Source organism: Mercenaria mercenaria, chromosome 4, assembly GCF_021730395.1.
Source record: "Mercenaria mercenaria strain notata chromosome 4, MADL_Memer_1, whole genome shotgun sequence".
NCBI lineage: Eukaryota > Metazoa > Mollusca > Bivalvia > Venerida > Veneridae > Mercenaria > Mercenaria mercenaria.
This window is the reverse complement of record NC_069364.1, coordinates 82,449,629-82,466,890: the sequence shown is the minus strand read 5'-3', so window position 1 is coordinate 82,466,890 and position 17,262 is coordinate 82,449,629. Positions and strand designations below refer to the sequence as shown.

General features: G+C 36.3%; 1 protein-coding gene across 1 annotated transcript; it reads right to left on the bottom strand.

Moving 5' to 3' along the window:
- Positions 1–1,639: 1,639 nt before the first annotated feature.
- On the bottom strand, positions 1,640–7,027 carry LOC128556769 (uncharacterized). Its single transcript, XM_053542451.1, has 2 exons — positions 6,910–7,027; positions 1,640–5,848 (listed from the first exon to the last, which is right to left on the bottom strand). Exon 2 carries the CDS (start codon positions 5,610–5,612, stop codon positions 4,623–4,625), a length of 990 nt encoding a protein of 329 aa, XP_053398426.1. The 5' UTR covers positions 5,613–5,848; positions 6,910–7,027; the 3' UTR covers positions 1,640–4,622.
- Positions 7,028–17,262: the final 10,235 nt, after the last annotated feature.

Here is a 17,262-nt window from a genome sequence, read left to right as displayed (position 1 = left end):
AATGAAACTTGGTCAGAATGTTACTCTTAATAAAGTCTTAGATGAGTTTGATATGGGGTTAAAAACTGGGTCACGAGGTCAAATCAAAGAAAAAGCTTGTTAACACTGTAGAGGCCACATTTTTGACTGTATCTTCATGAAACTTGGTCAGAATGTTAATCTTAATGACCTCAAGGTCCAGTTTGAATCTGGGTCAAGTAGGATTAAAAACTAGGTCACCAGGTCAAATCAAAGGAAAAGCTAATTTACACTCTAGAGGCCACATTTATGACCATATCTTAATGAAACTTAGTCAGAATGTTAATCTTAATGATCTATAGGTCAGGTTCAAATCTGGGTCAGGTGTGGTCAAAACCTAGGTCAATAGGTCAAATCAAAGGAAAAGCTTGTTAACATTCTAGAGGCCACATTTATGACTATATCTTTATGAAACTTAGTCAGAATGTTAATCTTGATGATCTTTAGGTCAAGTTCGAATCTGGGTCATGTCGGGTCAAAAACTAGGTCACCGGGTCAAATCAAAAGAAAAGCTATTCAACACTTTTGAGGCCACATTTATGACCATATCTTGAAACTTGGTCAGAATGTTGATCTTGGTGATCTTTAGGTCAGTAGGTCAGGTGAGCGATACAGGGCCTTCATGGCCCTCTTGTTTATCATAAAGTCTTAGATTAGTTCGAATATGGGTTACATGGGGCCAAAAACTAGGTCACTAGGCCAGATCAAAGGAAAAGCTTGTATACACTCCAGAGGCCACCTTTTTGCTCTAATCTTCCCGAAACTTTGTCAGAATGTTTGTTCTTTGGAATCTTAAAAAGCACGAATGTGGGGTCAAAAAGTAGGTCACTAGGTCAAATAAAAAATACTTGTTTACAATCAAGAGGCCACATTCTTTTGGTCCAATCTTAATGAAACTTGGTCTGAATACTTGTCTCCATGAAATCACTAGGTCAAACATGTTTACACCGTTATGGTGTGTTTCTTAGGTGAGCGACCTAGGGCCATCTTGGCCCTCTTGTTTATTAAATTTAGTTATCCTTGGTATATCGCGAAGACTGCCGAAGGAAATTTATTTGAAATATATTTAATGATGAAGAACATTAAGGGGAAGTACCAACAATTTACATTGCTCCCCTTTTCAATTACCTTTGTCTTTATCTTTAGTATACTTGTTCTCTAGAAATGTTAGAGGTTCAGACATTAATAGGCTGTGCTTTGTCCAAGCATATAACTCTACATTGCCCTAGTTTTAATTACACCACATTATTATGCTTGTCCTTACTGTAAATGGATTTAGCTGACATTTTACCTAATGCTGGAAGACATTGAGAGGAAAATTTACTGCAATGTGCACGAATCAGGACTATTTTGTCAGTTTTTACGAAATTCTTCTTTTTTGGTCCGACATGACTATTTTTGATTATGAACTTTCTTGTACATGCAATATCTTTCAACTGCAGTAGGCTTCTAGACAACACACGAGACAATCGTGAAACATCGGGTATTTCCTCATCCTCCATATAAAGTTAGTCACTATACCAGTTACGTTTTGTAAATCAATACGATAGCCAACTTCCAATTAAACCAATTCGTGAGTGGGTGAACTTTCAACTAAATCATTTACAATGTATATTTTATTTTATTTGAGACTCATCTATTTACACGAATCAATTTACATAAACATATAAAATACTGCACATAAAATATAATGTAAATGGCCACTCTAGTAAGAGTTACAAGAGACTTTATACAAATACTACACCATTTTGGTATATCATACATCACGTTTTTATATTCCACTTGCAATTAAGTATATATACATTATAAGGATTAGGAAGTGTTCGCTAATCATGCACTGAAGTGCATAAAAGAGCCTTAAAAGATGATCAATAAATTTTGACGATGCACTATATCAGACCTATGTGGAAATGATTAAATAGACTATATGTTCTCAATTTATTACGGGCAGTGCCATTTACACTGTGTATTCTTTCTAAATCAGCCCTCCATTGAGCAATGTGATCATTCATTATAATTTCAGACATATCAGTCAGTAGCTGCCGTCGTGAGAAAGGCAATTGCAAGTAAGAATTTAGCCCAAGTGACTGTAGCTTACTGTTCGCAATGTAAACCCAGTTTTTACACCTATTGTTGCCTTTGTGCCATGTCCAGTCAAATATTTTCTTATTAACTCTCGACCTGTCATAATTCAGGCAACGGCTCCAATGATTACAGACAGATTTCAATTGTTCAACCAAAATTGTAAGGCAAACATTGTAAGGCAAACCACCACTATTTTTGAATTTTACAATAAGACGACCAAGAGCACGGCCAGCACTCTGTGCTGCGTTTTTTGCAGTTACATTAAAGTCAAGGTGTTCAGACAACAAGATACCCAAATACAAGTATTAATCTGCATATTCTATTACTGACTGACCACAAGTGAATATATAATCAGATCTCTGCACTCTTACTGGTCTGAACTGGATAATATTACTTTTACTACAATTTACAGACATAAAGTTGGAAATACATAATCGTTTAAAGATGTTAACATGATTTGTAAATCAGTTTCGCTTTCGGCCAGCACAAAGTCATCTGCATACATAAGTATACAAATTGCTAATTCCTTTGCCTAGACTTTTAACAACATTGCAAGATCATTAATATAGATGTTGAACAACACAGCATTTTAGGCGAGATACAAATATCGGCTAATTTTTGCCATAGCAAGTTCCTCTTTACAGAATCAAACGCCTTACGCCACTTGGTCTTCTCCTTAAACATTTTCCTTTTCTGGCATGATTTCCCCGTACATCGCCGGTGCTAGAAAAACTTGTCTTACATACGCCCGAGTGTTTCCGGCGACAACCAGTGGTCAACATTTGCAGGAACGGACGGACGCAGTCTGACTACAAAACCAGGGATCGTGAGTTCGATCTCCTGTCTTCAATTATTAAAATTACTAACTTTAGGGTAAGAGTCCTCCTTTATGAATGTTTACAGCCGGTGTAATGAAATATTTCGACCCCCATAGAATAATGACCCCCCGGTCATTATTCTATAGAAAAAGTGACCCCCCGGTCATAGTATTATGACCTCCAGATCATAGTACTATGACTCCCCCACGTGAAGTAAACTGAACCTCACGAAGAATATTGACTCCCATAAAAAAACGACCCCCGGTCATTTGGTCAAATTTAGTGATAACTCGTGTATCTAAGGCCTAATTGCTGCATTTTATGCCCCCACTCGGGGAGGGGGGCATATAGATTTGCCCTTGTCCGTCCGTCCGTCCGTCCGTTTGACCATTAGCCCCAGATACCATCACTTGACACAGAAATCAGAGCATTCCGCAACGGGAAAAGGGATTCTATTTCTAGACGCTGTATCTTGGTGTATACATTTTTTTCAGGAGAATAACAATTCACAATACGTTCACGAAACACACCAGTGTCAATAATCCCTGCAAACTTCGGTATGACGTAATTCTTCAGTAGAAAACTGCTAGCATAGAACTTAGTATTAATAGAAGTTGCAATACTTAGCAGTGGCAGTAAAGTACGGTAGCGGCAACAGTAGAAAGAAGTAGTAATAGTAGTAGTAGTAGTAGTAGTAGTGGCAGTGGTAGCGGCAGCGGCAGTAGCAGCAGCAGCAGCAGCAGCAGCAGCAGAGGAATAAGTGACAGCAACAACAGCAGCGGGAGAAGAAGAGGTAGATGTACAAGACGTATTAGTGGAAGCAGGTATAGCAGTATCAGTAGTAGCAGTTGTAGTAGTAGTAGAAGTAGAAGTAGTAGTAGTAGAAGAAGAAGAAGTACATGTAGTAATAGCAATAGAAGTAGCGGCACCAGTAGTAGTAGTACAATCAAAATGTTATTGGCAATGGAGGGTATTAGAGTTGTAGATCTAGTAAAATTGTCCGTTAGGTTTGGTGGGGATCACTTTTTAATAGATATTATCGTCGAAAGTCTTTTTAGAAGCCGGTGTTTTACACGGAAAGAGTAACTTTTTTAAATAGAATAATGTCCAGGAACCGATATTGTATGAGAGTTCGAATATAGTAATTTCGGCAGTGAGTATTTTACATGGAAGGAGTCACTTTTTCTATAGAATAATAACCGGGGTCGTTATTCTATGAGATTCGAAGGGAGTCATCTTTAGGGAGTCAGTATTTTACTTGGAGAGGTCAGTTTTTCTATAGAATAATGACCGGGGGTCGTTATTCTATAGAGTTTCCAAAGGGAGTCAGTTTTTTATAAGGGGAGTCAATATTTTATAGGAAAGGAGTCACATTTTCTATAGAATAATGACCGGGGGGGTCGAAATACTTCATTACACCGGCATGCTGAATCAGGGCACTCCTAGAAGTTGAGTGTCGTCTATATCTTGCACTGTTCTCCAACTTAAATAACTAACTTGCTTCTAAAGAAGTTGCCGACATGAGTTACCGGTGACGACTATAAATAAAACACGGAATCTTTTGCATAAAAGAGAAAAGCTGAAGCAGCACACGCACACGCACGCACCTACGCAAATAAACACAGCAAGTACGCAAACTTACTGTAAAGGTTGGAAGGTTTGACGCAAAGTTAATGTGCATACAACCTGAAGTTACACAGTTCATAATAGATGTATGCTAAAGCTATAGCACATTTCAACGGGTTTTATGTGTCCCGATTTCTTGGCCTCTGACGGTTTAGTTACAGACCATACCATTGAAGATCCAAGAGGGGCGTAAAAGTCTCTTCTTACAGGTACCATCCGACCACTTCTTACTATGTACGAAGGAGTCAGAATCCTTGCAATTTTAAGGCCTTTAAATTTGTCAATGTAATTATAGATGCTGAGCCAAGATGGGAAAAACAGTCGAGATGATCCGTTGACTTCATACCTATACGGCAATTCAGAGTACAATTTTGTGACTGGGAAACAATAGTCGCATGCCCCGTCCAGTGTCAAATTTGCACACTGCGTGTTGTATCGGTCTTCTAAATACTTCTTCTTCAGCTCTATCGGACAGAAACGAGCGTATGGCGGTTGAAATAGTGACCTATCACTGTATGATCCTATATAAAATCCATTGCAAGTGATGTTATTATCAAGAGCAACCCTCATTCTGCCGGAGTTCTCCCACTGAAATAAAATCTGTGCATATGATTCAGTCATCATGATTGGACCGTAACCTTCACCCTCAAAATTGACTTCAAAGGGCTGGTGTCTTTCGAAGTCTTCAGACGTAAAATTATCACCGCCTACCGTGCATAAATAACTGCAATCCTTTTCAAGATCAAAACGGCACCTATGATCAGCTTTGTCTACTCTCAGACCCCATTTGCAGACTTCACGGCTTTTTGATTCGGTGTAACACTTCGGCATTGGGTCGGTATCTCTAAATACAAGAAAACATATTCCAAGCACAATCGCCGTAATTACTATGAAAAGTATTGCAGATATGGCCCCTCTTTTGACAGTGATCTTTGCACATTGTGTGTTATATCTTACCGTACTTCTTATGTTAGATGGACTTACACAAGTATCACTCTTATTCAAATTCGCTACTGCCTCTTCGTGGCAGACCAACACAATACGGTCATCATTCAAATCATCCATCCTAAATTAGAAGATTCCTTATTGCGCCTGTATAACTACTTCGTTATTACCTTGTATACCTGGGAAAGTTAGTTGGATCCTCACTTGGGCGGCTCTATTGTTGTGATATAGTTCTCTGTATAAACCATAGATACAATTGAGACTAATGTCTACAATATTAGAATGTATTGTCTATCATCTAGTACGTCATAAATCAGCTGTCTTGTATACAGTTCAACAACTCCAATCACAGTACACTGAAATGACATAAGCGATACTGTGTGTTATGACATGTATACAATTAAGAAATGTATGTATTTAATGTATAATTGTACCTACAGGGATTCGAACGAGGAACATGTCCCTTGCGGACAGAGAATGGCGGATTTTAATTAAATTCAAACTTTTGATCTATATTTATTTAGTAATCACATTCATTGATTTTTTTTATAAAAGTACCAAGAGCTGGAAATGATCAGGTGTCTATACAACTCTCGGTTTTTAAGCTAGCGAGTTTCACCGGACTATTTTACCCCGCCTCGTAGATCGCTACGACCAAAAATGCTCCTGAAAGTAAGAACATGCGCATCTAAAGAGAGTTCATCTAACTTAGTAACTGCTATATTCTATGTAGATGTAAAGGTCCTGGTCAATATTAGGTACGTTATGTAGCCCTTGAGTAGTCCTGGCAAAGTTCACTTTTAAGATATTACTATTTAAACCAAGTTTTAAGTGTTCGACCAAGTTTGAGCCCATACGGCATATGGGCGCCATCACGGCTTTTGGAGTGTCGCAAAGAGATTTTTAAGATAAATGGTGGCCATTCCCATACACACCTTGTATGTCATGGGGGGAACACAAAAACACAGAAAAAAAACTCATTTTTGAGATATTCGCAAGTTGGGTCCTGACTATTGTGATACCTTGATTAGATGACTCGCGCGCTGGTTTCTTGAGTACAAAAGAAATGTATGTTGTTAAATAACATTGACCACCTATATGTCACCTTTTTGTTAAACGACGGCTTTGCTTTTACAATTTGTTTATCCAGTAGTCATATCCAGAGTTACTAAACCAATTTTTATTTTTTGAATCATTTTTAACATGTTTGTAAGTCTGCATCTGTTTGTTGTTCATGCTCATCTGTTGATGTTATTTTCTGCATTGTATTTTAATCTTGATGCCCATATGGGTCAAGTTTGATAATAAAAACTTTCAACATGTGAAGAATGCTCTGTCTGTATGGTAAAAGATAAAACGCATATAGACTCTTAATAAATAATTGTTATTACAGCAGTAAGAAAAATAATAGACATACCTTTTTTAATGTTAGTTAGGATTATTCTTTTCCTACGCAGGAGAGCATTCCTTGTCCACACTGCCTGCGAGTTAAACACAATTTATGACTTACAGCAGAGGCCACTTGTAATGTCAATCAGGGAAATTATAAGTATACGGATTTCTGGGAACGCGTCCGGGTTACGCAAAATTTCAACTTCAGCATCATGATGATACTCATCAACATTCGCTCGGGACTATTTTCGGAATAGCGAAACGGAAGTAAGTACTTAATTAGTTTACGTAAGCTTGGGTATATTGACACAGGTTCGTCTGCCCACTAATATTTTTTTCATTTCAAAACTTATATTTACTTAATTTAATAGTCGCTGTATTTAGGAATGTTGACACGGATTTCGTTGAACAAGCAGCCCCTAAAATGACATTTAGATATCATTTTTTTTTCATTCGTATTTACGAAATATTTACGTAAACTTATATTACTTTGTGAATAAGAAATGTGTTTCGTTTTTACGAAATGATATTTAATTTTTTACCAAATAAAAATTTGTTTTTACTAAAGAGAATTTTGTATTCATGAAATATATATTTCGACGGTACTTGTGAAATAAGAGTTCGTTTTTATGAAATAACATTTTCTACTCACGAAATGATATTTCGTTTTTAGCTCGACTATTCGAAGAATAAGTAGAGCTATCCTACTCACCACGGCGTCGGCGTCGGCGTCGGCGTCACACCTTGGGTAAAGTTTTTCGTACCAGTCCACATTTTGACAAAGTCTTTTGAGATAAAGCTTTGAAACTTTCAACACTTGTTTACCATCATCATTGCCAGTTATAGGCAAGAGCACATAACTCCATCAAGGATTTTGGCTGAATTATGGCCCCTTTTGACTTAGAAATCATGGTTAAGTTTTTCGTACCAGTTCATATTTTGACAAAGTCTTTTGAGATAAAGCTTTGAAACTTTCAACACTTGTTAACCATCACCATGTCCAGTTATAGGCAAGAGCACATAACTCCATCAAGGATTTTGGCTGAATTATGGCCCTTTTTGACTTAGAAATCTGGGTTAATATTTCGTACCAGTTCATATTTTGACAAAGTCTTTTGAGATAAAGCTTTGAAACTTTCAACACCTGTTTACCATCACCATGTCCAGTTATAGGCAAGAGTACATAACTCCATCAAGGATTTTGGCTGAATTATGGCCCCTTTTGACTTAGAAATCTTGGTTAAGTTTTTCGTACCAGTTCATATTTTTTGTAAAGTGTTTGACATATGGCTTTGAAACTTTTATCACTTGTTTAGTTTAATAGTCTCTATCTGTAGGAAAGAGAACATAACTCTGTCATCTATTTTGGCTGAATTATGGCCCTTTTTGGACTTTGAAATTGGTTCTGTTTTCATACAAGTCCATGTTTTGTCAAAACTATTTGACCTATGGCTTTTAAACTTTGAAAACTTGTTTATCATTATGATTTCCATCTGTAGGCAAGAGTACATAACTATTTTGACTGAATTATGGCCCTTTTTGGACTTTGAAATTGGCTCATATATTGCCATTTAGTGCAAGACTTATCGAAATCAAAGTAATACAGGAACATTGTTTGTTTAATCTATTTATTTCTTTTGTCTGAATATCTGTGGAAATATTTTGACCCCATTCTTCAATCAGTTCTTCGAATAGTCGAGCGCGCTGTCATCAGACAGCTCTTGTTAATTTCGTATTTACAAAATATGTTTAGTAAAGAAGAAATATTTCTTGGTAAGAAACGAAATATTACTTCATAATATAGATCTCATAATTACGACTGAATAACATATCTTAAAAACGAAATATTATTTCGAAAGAGAATGTGATAACCAAAATAAAAGTTTCGGATGTAACTTGAGAGGCTCCATATCTATGCGTATTCGATCACACCGATTAGATTCTATCAGTTTTAATGGTTTATGAAATAATATTTTTCAACACACTTAAACTCGATATCTAGAGTTTTAACAAATACATTGACTTGTGAAAATCATTGAATTTTATACATTCTTAATACTTATGATGCTTTTATCCTTTGAGATTTCAGTATATTTTCTGAGTATTATCCCTGTATTAAATCTCTGGATTCGTGTCCTTTTAAGCCAGAACAAATCCTTATTACGCGAATCCTTATTTATCATTCTGTTACGTCTTAAACTTTAGTATTTTTAGCAGTTGAACATGAACGATAAAAAATCTTTTCAAAAAACTGCTCTGTAGGACCTCCAAATGTAAAAATGGTAACAAACGTAAAAATGTTTTATCGTATATGTAAACATTTTCTACAAATGTAAAACTGAGTTGTTACAAATATAAAAACGTTGCTGGTGACATATGTAATAAAAAAAGCGTCACAAATATAGAAACAAAATTTTGGTCACATATGTAAAATCAATTTCCTACAAATGTAAAACACAATTTTCGCAGTCACCCTGTGATTTCATCTGTATGAAATACATGTAGTTACGCCTTCATAGCCAGTGATACGTGTTCTCGGAGCGTGTGGGGTATATACGAGTAAAAACTATATATTATATATATGCGCGCGTGTGTGTGTAGTAATGGGATTGTCTGTCCCTCAGTTTGTCTGTTCCTTCTGCATAAGAGAAACTATAGAAGGCTGAGTACAGGCAAATTGCTTTGGGGGAGGGGAGTAAAGTATACATTTGTATTTGGTTCAGACTGGAATCTTGAATCATCGAATATATAGACAAGTATTAGAATAATTGGCCTGCGGAAGATCACTTACAATCAGTTTAATATGTGTTATGTAGGCTTGCTCCTTTCAAGTTGACAGTTTTGACGGGATAGAGTCGCAGATGTACATAATTTTTTAGAAATACCTAGCAAGTCTCAAATATCGTAGTTACACATATACATTTATTTGTAAAAAGATGAAAAAACTTGATGTTTAATGACGTAGCTTATCCGTTCCTGTATGGAATCACTCAAGAAAAAAAATGTAAGCATTGAACTATTTTCAAATCACCAAGTCTGTAACGGTATGGTTTTGTAAATACGGAAATTTCATGTGTGTAACCTGGTGTTACTAGCAGTATCTGTCTGACATTATTAAAAGACCTGGTTGGCTCATTTCGCATGACAATGGAACATTTTCGCAAAATGGTAGCATACCGTTCGGTCTAACGTACATGTAAGCTAATCACAGGTTTCTCAATCGTTTTTATGTGTTAACGGTATCTATCTATTTCTGGATACAGTGAGGTGTTGAACAGTGGTCTTAGTGTTTTGCATCTAAATATACAGAGCTTGAAACCCAAGATCGAGATCCTTGAAGTCGAGTCTCAATCATATGACATTTTAGTTTTCACGGAGACTTGGCTGAATATGTCTGTTGTATATGATGACCTACTCTTGCCAAACTTTCAACCACCCTTTCGATGTGATAGAATGAACCGTATTGGTGGTGGTGTCGCCATTTATGTCCGAGAGGGTATCATTGCTTCAGACTGAAAGAGTAGATCTTGCTATTACTGATCTTGAGGCGCTTTGGTTAGAACTTATTGTTAACAAACGTAAAATTATCTTGGGAGGTATCTATCGACCACCTGACTCAAACAATAACCATTGGCTTCTCTTAGAACAAAGCATAGGTCAAGCTTTCAACCAGTCGTGTGATAACATACTTGTTACAGGAGACTTTAACATCAATGTTCTTAACACCACTTGAAATAAAATAACAAACCTAATGACATCGTTCAATGCAGAACAACTCATAACACTCCCTACCCACTTCACTGAACACTCTAATGTTCTAATTGACCTTATGTTTGTGAAGAACACGAACCAAGTCATTTCTAGCTTTGTTGCTGACCCTTTTATTCCAAACCTCACTCGTTTTCACTGTCCAGTCGTTGCTGTTCTAAAATTAGACAAACCTAAACATACTTCATTTAAGCGCAAGATTTGGCTGTACGACAGAGGTAACTATGATGACTACAGAGAAAAACTCCAAGCAACTAATTGGGAGACTCTGATGGACAGTAATGACCACGAAAAGGTTACTCAAGACATTACCGAGAGTATCTTATCAGCTGCATCAGAATCTATACCAAATAAAGTAGTAACCATCCGATCAAATACCATCCCATGGCTAAACACTAAATTACGTAAACTCATTAGAAAACGCAATAAGATACATAAAAGGGCAAAAAAGTCTAACACAGTTGAATCATGGGCTATATTTAGGCAAGTATGTAACGAGGTCACAGATCAGATACACAAAGCAAAACTAGATTATCAAAACAAATTAATTGAAAAAGTTAACTCATCCAATATTTCAGCCAAATTGTGGTTCAAAACAGCAAAACAACTTACACACAAACAAACATCCAAAACTATCCCAACCTTATATGAAGGCAACATGGAAGCGTCAACAGATCAGGGAAAAGTAGAACTTCTTAACCAGTATTTCTGCTCACAATCTACCACTGACGACCAAGATCGTCCCTTACCACATATCCAAATGTTAACCAACTCATCTTTATCTAATATTACTGTCACTCCCCAGGATGTAACAGATGCTCTTACTCTTATAGACCCACCAAAAGCCAGTGGTCCAGACCTTGTCAGTCCAAAACTTCTCCGCGAAGGCGCATCAGTACTATCCGAACCACTTTCCAAATCTTTTAACAAACTATTGATGGAATCTTACTTTCCAAATTCTTGGAAACTTGCAAATGTCACACCGTTATTCAAAAGGTCAGATCCGTCAAAACCATCTAACTACCGTCCAATATCCCTACTCAGCTGTCTTGGCAAGCTCATGGAGCGCCGTGTCCATAAATACCTTTACAACTCCTTGTCAACAACAACCTCCTCACAACTTAAATCTGGTTTTATTAAGGGCGACTCCACCATCAACCAGCTTACATTTATCTACAATGATATTTGCCGAGCCCTTGATGAAGAAAAGGAAGTACGTGCAGTATTCTGCGATATTTCCAAAGCCTTTGACCGGGTGTGGCATCGTGGACTTTTACAGAAACTGTCTTCACTGGGTGTAAAGGGTTCACTTATTACGTGGATTTCTTCCTATCTGTCGTCCCGTAAACAACGTGTCGTATGCAAACGCATCTTCTAGTTGGTCTCAGATTAATGCTGGCGTTCCTCAAGTGTCCATGCTCGGACCTTTTCTGTTTTTGACCTATATCAACGACATTGTCTCTATTACCAACTCTTACATTCGTCTTTTTGCTGACGACACCAGTCTGTACAAAGTAGTTGAAAATCCCAATCAGGCATCAACTGCTTTAAATTCAGATCTCCAAAGTATTCATTCTTGGTCTGAGTCCTGGTTAGTATTTTTCAATCCATCAAAGACTGAATCAATGGTCTTCTCACGCAAACACTCCAAACCACATCATCCAATGTTATCTATGAACAATGCAGCAATCAAAGAGGTATCTACTCATAAACATCTTGGACTAACATTCTCAAACGACCTGAAGTGGTCAACCCATATTTTCATTATACTGAAAAAGGCATGGCAGAGGATTGGAATAATGAGGTCGCTGAAATTTGTGCTTAACCGCTCTAGCCTTGAACGAATGTATTTTTCATTCATTCGCCCTCTTCTTGAATACTCAGATGTTGTCTGGGACAACTGTAGTGAAGCTCTGAAAAATTATATTGAAGCAGTTCATAACGAAGCAGCTCGTATAGTAACCGGTGCAACAAAAATTATGCAATATCCAGAAGCTATTACATGATTTGAAGTGAGAGACCCTCGCAATGCGGAGGAAAAAACATCGTCTCATCTTATTCTACAAAATGCTTTATGGTCTATCTCCATCTTACATGACTGATCTCATTTCAGGTCGTGATCAAATTAACGATGAAGGCTACCAGCTAAGAAACATAAGAAATGTAAACTCCAGAAAACAGTCTTACAATTCTTCATTTCTGCCCAAAACAATCCGGGACTGGAATGCATTACCACAAACGACAAAGGAAGCAGCTACCCTAACAGCTTTCAAATCAGCACTAAACAAAATCTTCTCCTCTGTTGAACTGCGGCTCTAGAAAGGGGCAAATTCTACATACTCGATTGCGTCTTGGGTGCAGTTCTCTGAATTATGACATCCAAAGAAGATCTTTAACTGAATCCGCTCTTTGCACCTGTGGAAACACTGAGACTGTCGATCACTACCTGCTTCGTTGTCGTAAATATCAAACAATTCGTGAAAGGCTTTTCTCAAGTACTCCATGTCCTTTGTCAGTAAACAATCTTCTCAATGGCAAGGATAGGCTTTCTTTCGAGGTAAAACGTCGTCTTGGCGTTCTGTCGTTCTGGTGCCAGAACGACTGAACGGGACAACGACAAATGTGAAAACGTCGTTCTTTCGTTATGGTGCGGGCTTCTTTTATACTTCATTCATTCAGATGTGTTTACTAACACAGCGTATTCTCTACGCCAGAACGCCAAAACGATATTTTCACCTTTGCCGTTGTTTCGTTCCGTCGTTCTGGCGGGGGCACCAGAACGATAGAACGCCAAGACGACGTTTTTGTGCGCCAACGACACGTTAGTTTAAACATATTTTATTGCTTATATATACATGTATATATACAGAGACAAGACATTTACGATATATTGAAAAGCAAAAGGGTTGGGCCCAAGTTCTTACAACATTAGCGATCGACCCTTCCCTACATAGAAAGTAAACATATATTGTTATTTAGTAATGGCATAATTTTAATCTATTTGTAACATGCATACATATTAAGCAAAAAAGAAAAAGACATAAAACGTTGAGATAGAAACATAATTTGTCAGTACCTTATACAAGTACATATATATAACTTTTGATAAGGCTTTAGGATCCAGCCAAGAAGTATCCCACCCATGATCATTGGATTCGTTTCTGCCAACATATACATTTGCAAATTAGTGGCAGCAGGGCGTATACACATAGTAAACAAAGTCAAGCGTTGTGAAAACGTTCCGTAGTTTTAATGAATTTTTGAACAGCTGTAAATACTTTTTGATTATTTTCAACGTCTAACAAATCACTGCCGAAAAGTAATAGATTAACATTAAGTGGATGAAAGATTCTAGTTTCTTCAAAGAGTATAATTCTTTGAGGTTTAAATATGGGACAGTGAAATAGGTAATGATCAGCATCTTCAAACGAGTATCCACAATTACATGTCGCAGTTTCCCTCAAAAAGTTCCTGAACAGATCACCATGCAAATTACTACAGTTATTTCTAATGCGCGCATGTAGAACAGAAAAAAAGTCTGTTTCCAAACAAAAAATGCTTAGGTACTTGGGGCGCTTTAAACATCTCTTTCATTCTTGATTTAAATATATTTAATGAATTTGAATCGCGAACAGCAGTATCAAGTGTATTCCATAATTCGGTAGCAGAAGGTATAAATGATTTATTGTATGTCTCTGTACGTCGATTTACTGTTGTATAATTATTGCTATTCCTTAGTGGATAATTTGTCGTTTCTGAAATTAAAGAAGGGAAAATATTTTCTACGTATTGTGGAAGAAGACCATTTTTTGCTTTATAGACCGTAACCAACTTCTGAATTTTTCGCCTGTCTGAAAGGGAAACCCAACCTACTTCCTTAATCAGAGAGTTGATTGAAACCGACCGCGTTAAACCTGTTACTATGCCAGCGGCTTCATGCTGTAACTGTTCGAAAGATTGCTTTTCATATAATGTGCATCCGTCCCACACAATCGAAGCGTACTCTAATATGGGGCGCATGTAAGAGATGTAGATTTTATTTAATGTTGATCGTTTTAATTTAAATTTCAATGACCGCATTGTACTTAGCACTTTGGAGGCTGATAAGGTTATATTTTCAATGTGTTTGTGCCATTTTAAATTTGTCGATAGTGTTAAGCCTAAATGTTTATGATGATCTACAAAATCAAGAGAGTTGTCATTAAACACAAGTGTTGGCTTATTATCTATATTTGTTGAGAAAAACATGACTTCAGTTTTACTAGGATTTAAATTTACTAGCCATTGTTTTGACCACTCATCGATGGTTTGGAGGTCACGATTTAAAGTCGTTTCGATATAATGTGAGTCACTAGATGAAACAGCTAAAGAACTGTCATCTGCGAAGAGGCGTGTTACACTTAGTAGATTTTCGGCAATGTCATTAACGTAGACGAGAAATAGAAGAGGCCCAAGGGGAACACCAGCAGAGATATCAAGTATTTCAGATAATTCAGAACCTACAAACACAGACTGTTTTCTTTCAGAGAGGTAGTCATTGGTCCAATTTAAGAGTTCGTCATTAATACCGTATTGTCTGAGTTTAAAAAGGAGACCACGGTGCCATACTCTATCAAAAGCTTTAGAGATGTCGCAGAAAATAATACATGTTGACTGTTTTTTATCGAATGATTCACATATTTGATGATATATGTCAATCAGTTGATAAACAGTGGAATGACCTGGAAGAAACCCTGACTGTAATGGATAGATTAAGTTATTTGAATGTAAGTGATTGTAATTATGTTTGAATATTACCCTTTCCATTACTTTTCCTACACAACTTATTAGTGAGATCGGTCGATAGTTTGAAGGAGAATTTTTATTGCCCTTTTTGAAAAGTGGCATACCCTTTGCAAATTTCCAGATATTTGGATAAATACCTACATGAAGAGACCTATTAAACAAAATAGTTAAAGGACAACTTATACTGAATCGAGTTTCTTTTAATAATTTATGACTGATTTCATCTGGTCCGACAGCTTTATTTAGTGGTAGTGATGAAAGTATATCTATTATCTCTTGACTGTTTATAATGAAATCTGTCAAAACATTATTTGATTTATTGATAAATGTCGGAAGTTGAGTTCCTGAAGAGTCAATTTTTGATATTGATGTAAAATATTCATTTAAACAATTAGCTTTTTCGTTATCAGTAGTATAATATTTTTCATTGTTATCTTCGTCAACGACTAATGTTGGTATTGAGTTGAAGGCATTAGAGTTTTCCTTTATAAGTAATTTTACAGTCTTCCAGTACTGTTTTGGATTATTCACGTTTGATTCTTCTAATGAAAATTCTAAATTATTGAAAAATTGTTCTTTAGCATGTGTTTTTAAGTTATTTACTTTATTTCGCAGTCGTTTAAAGGCATTCCAATCCGATGTCAAATTAGTTCTTATAGCTTTTTTCTTTGTTCGATCTCGTTGTCTTGATGTTCTACGAATTTCTGAATCATACCAAGGTTTGTCTTTAGGTCGGATAGTGACTAAACGCGTAGGAATGCATTTTTCAGCCAAGTTCAGAAGTATTGATGTAAAAGAGTTACACGCTTCATGAACGGAATTTAAAGTTAGACACGACTAGTCTGTATTCTGTATAAGATTATTCAATTCCTGAAAATTTCCGCGCTCGTAAATCCATACGCGTATTTTATATATTTTACACGATTCTTGTATATATATAATATATACGTAAGTTCCGTAATGATCACTTATATCACGCGGTGTATTAAATATTCCTGAATGATAAACTTGAATATTGTCAGTAACTGCTATAAAGTCTATTAATGTTGAAGAGTTTTCGGTAACTCGAGTCGGTTCTTTCATATTTCGAAAATCATTAAGTAATAAAATACATTTCAATTTGTGATTATTCAAATTTAATTGGTCTTCGTTTACATCTCCTACTAACATAACTTTATCACAATATTCAAGACTTTTTTCTAAACAAATATTCAATTTATTCCAAAATTCAACGGGCGCGTTTGGCTGCCTGTATACGGTACAGATAAGATATTTAGTATGTTTGTTTCTTAACTCAATCCAAACTGATTCTTGCAGATAGACTTCGAACTCTAATTTGCGCTTTGAAGTAAATTGATCAGAAACATAAACTAAAATTCCGCCTGAATGACAGGTAACGTCTTTGCGATAGACAGTAGAAAAAGATTCAATAGAAACAGATTCGTTTGATACCGTATTGTCAAGATGTGTCTCTGTGAAACAGAGCAAGTTGTAATCAAGCCAGTTATCTTTTATAAAATTAATCTTATTTCTAATACTTCTTATATTTTGACTATAAATAGATAAACAATTTTCATCTGTCTCAACTGGACCTGGATTTTTCTCAATATCGCCGCTTAACAAAAGTATTATCTCAAAAATGTATAAAGTTCCCAGATTAAAATATAACTATCAAGGTCTGATGCATTTCCCATACTACAGCACTCAAAGATATTATTTGCGACGCAAGTGACAACAACAGTTGAAAAACAAACATTATTAACACTTAAGAATAATAATGTAAACATGTGATTTACCCCGTGTATTAAAAGTAATAGAAATATCG

Coding starts and splice junctions, on each gene's coding strand:
- LOC128556769 (XM_053542451.1), bottom strand. CDS start 5,612: ATGGATGATTTGAATGATGACCGTATTGTGTTGGTCTGCCACGAAGAG.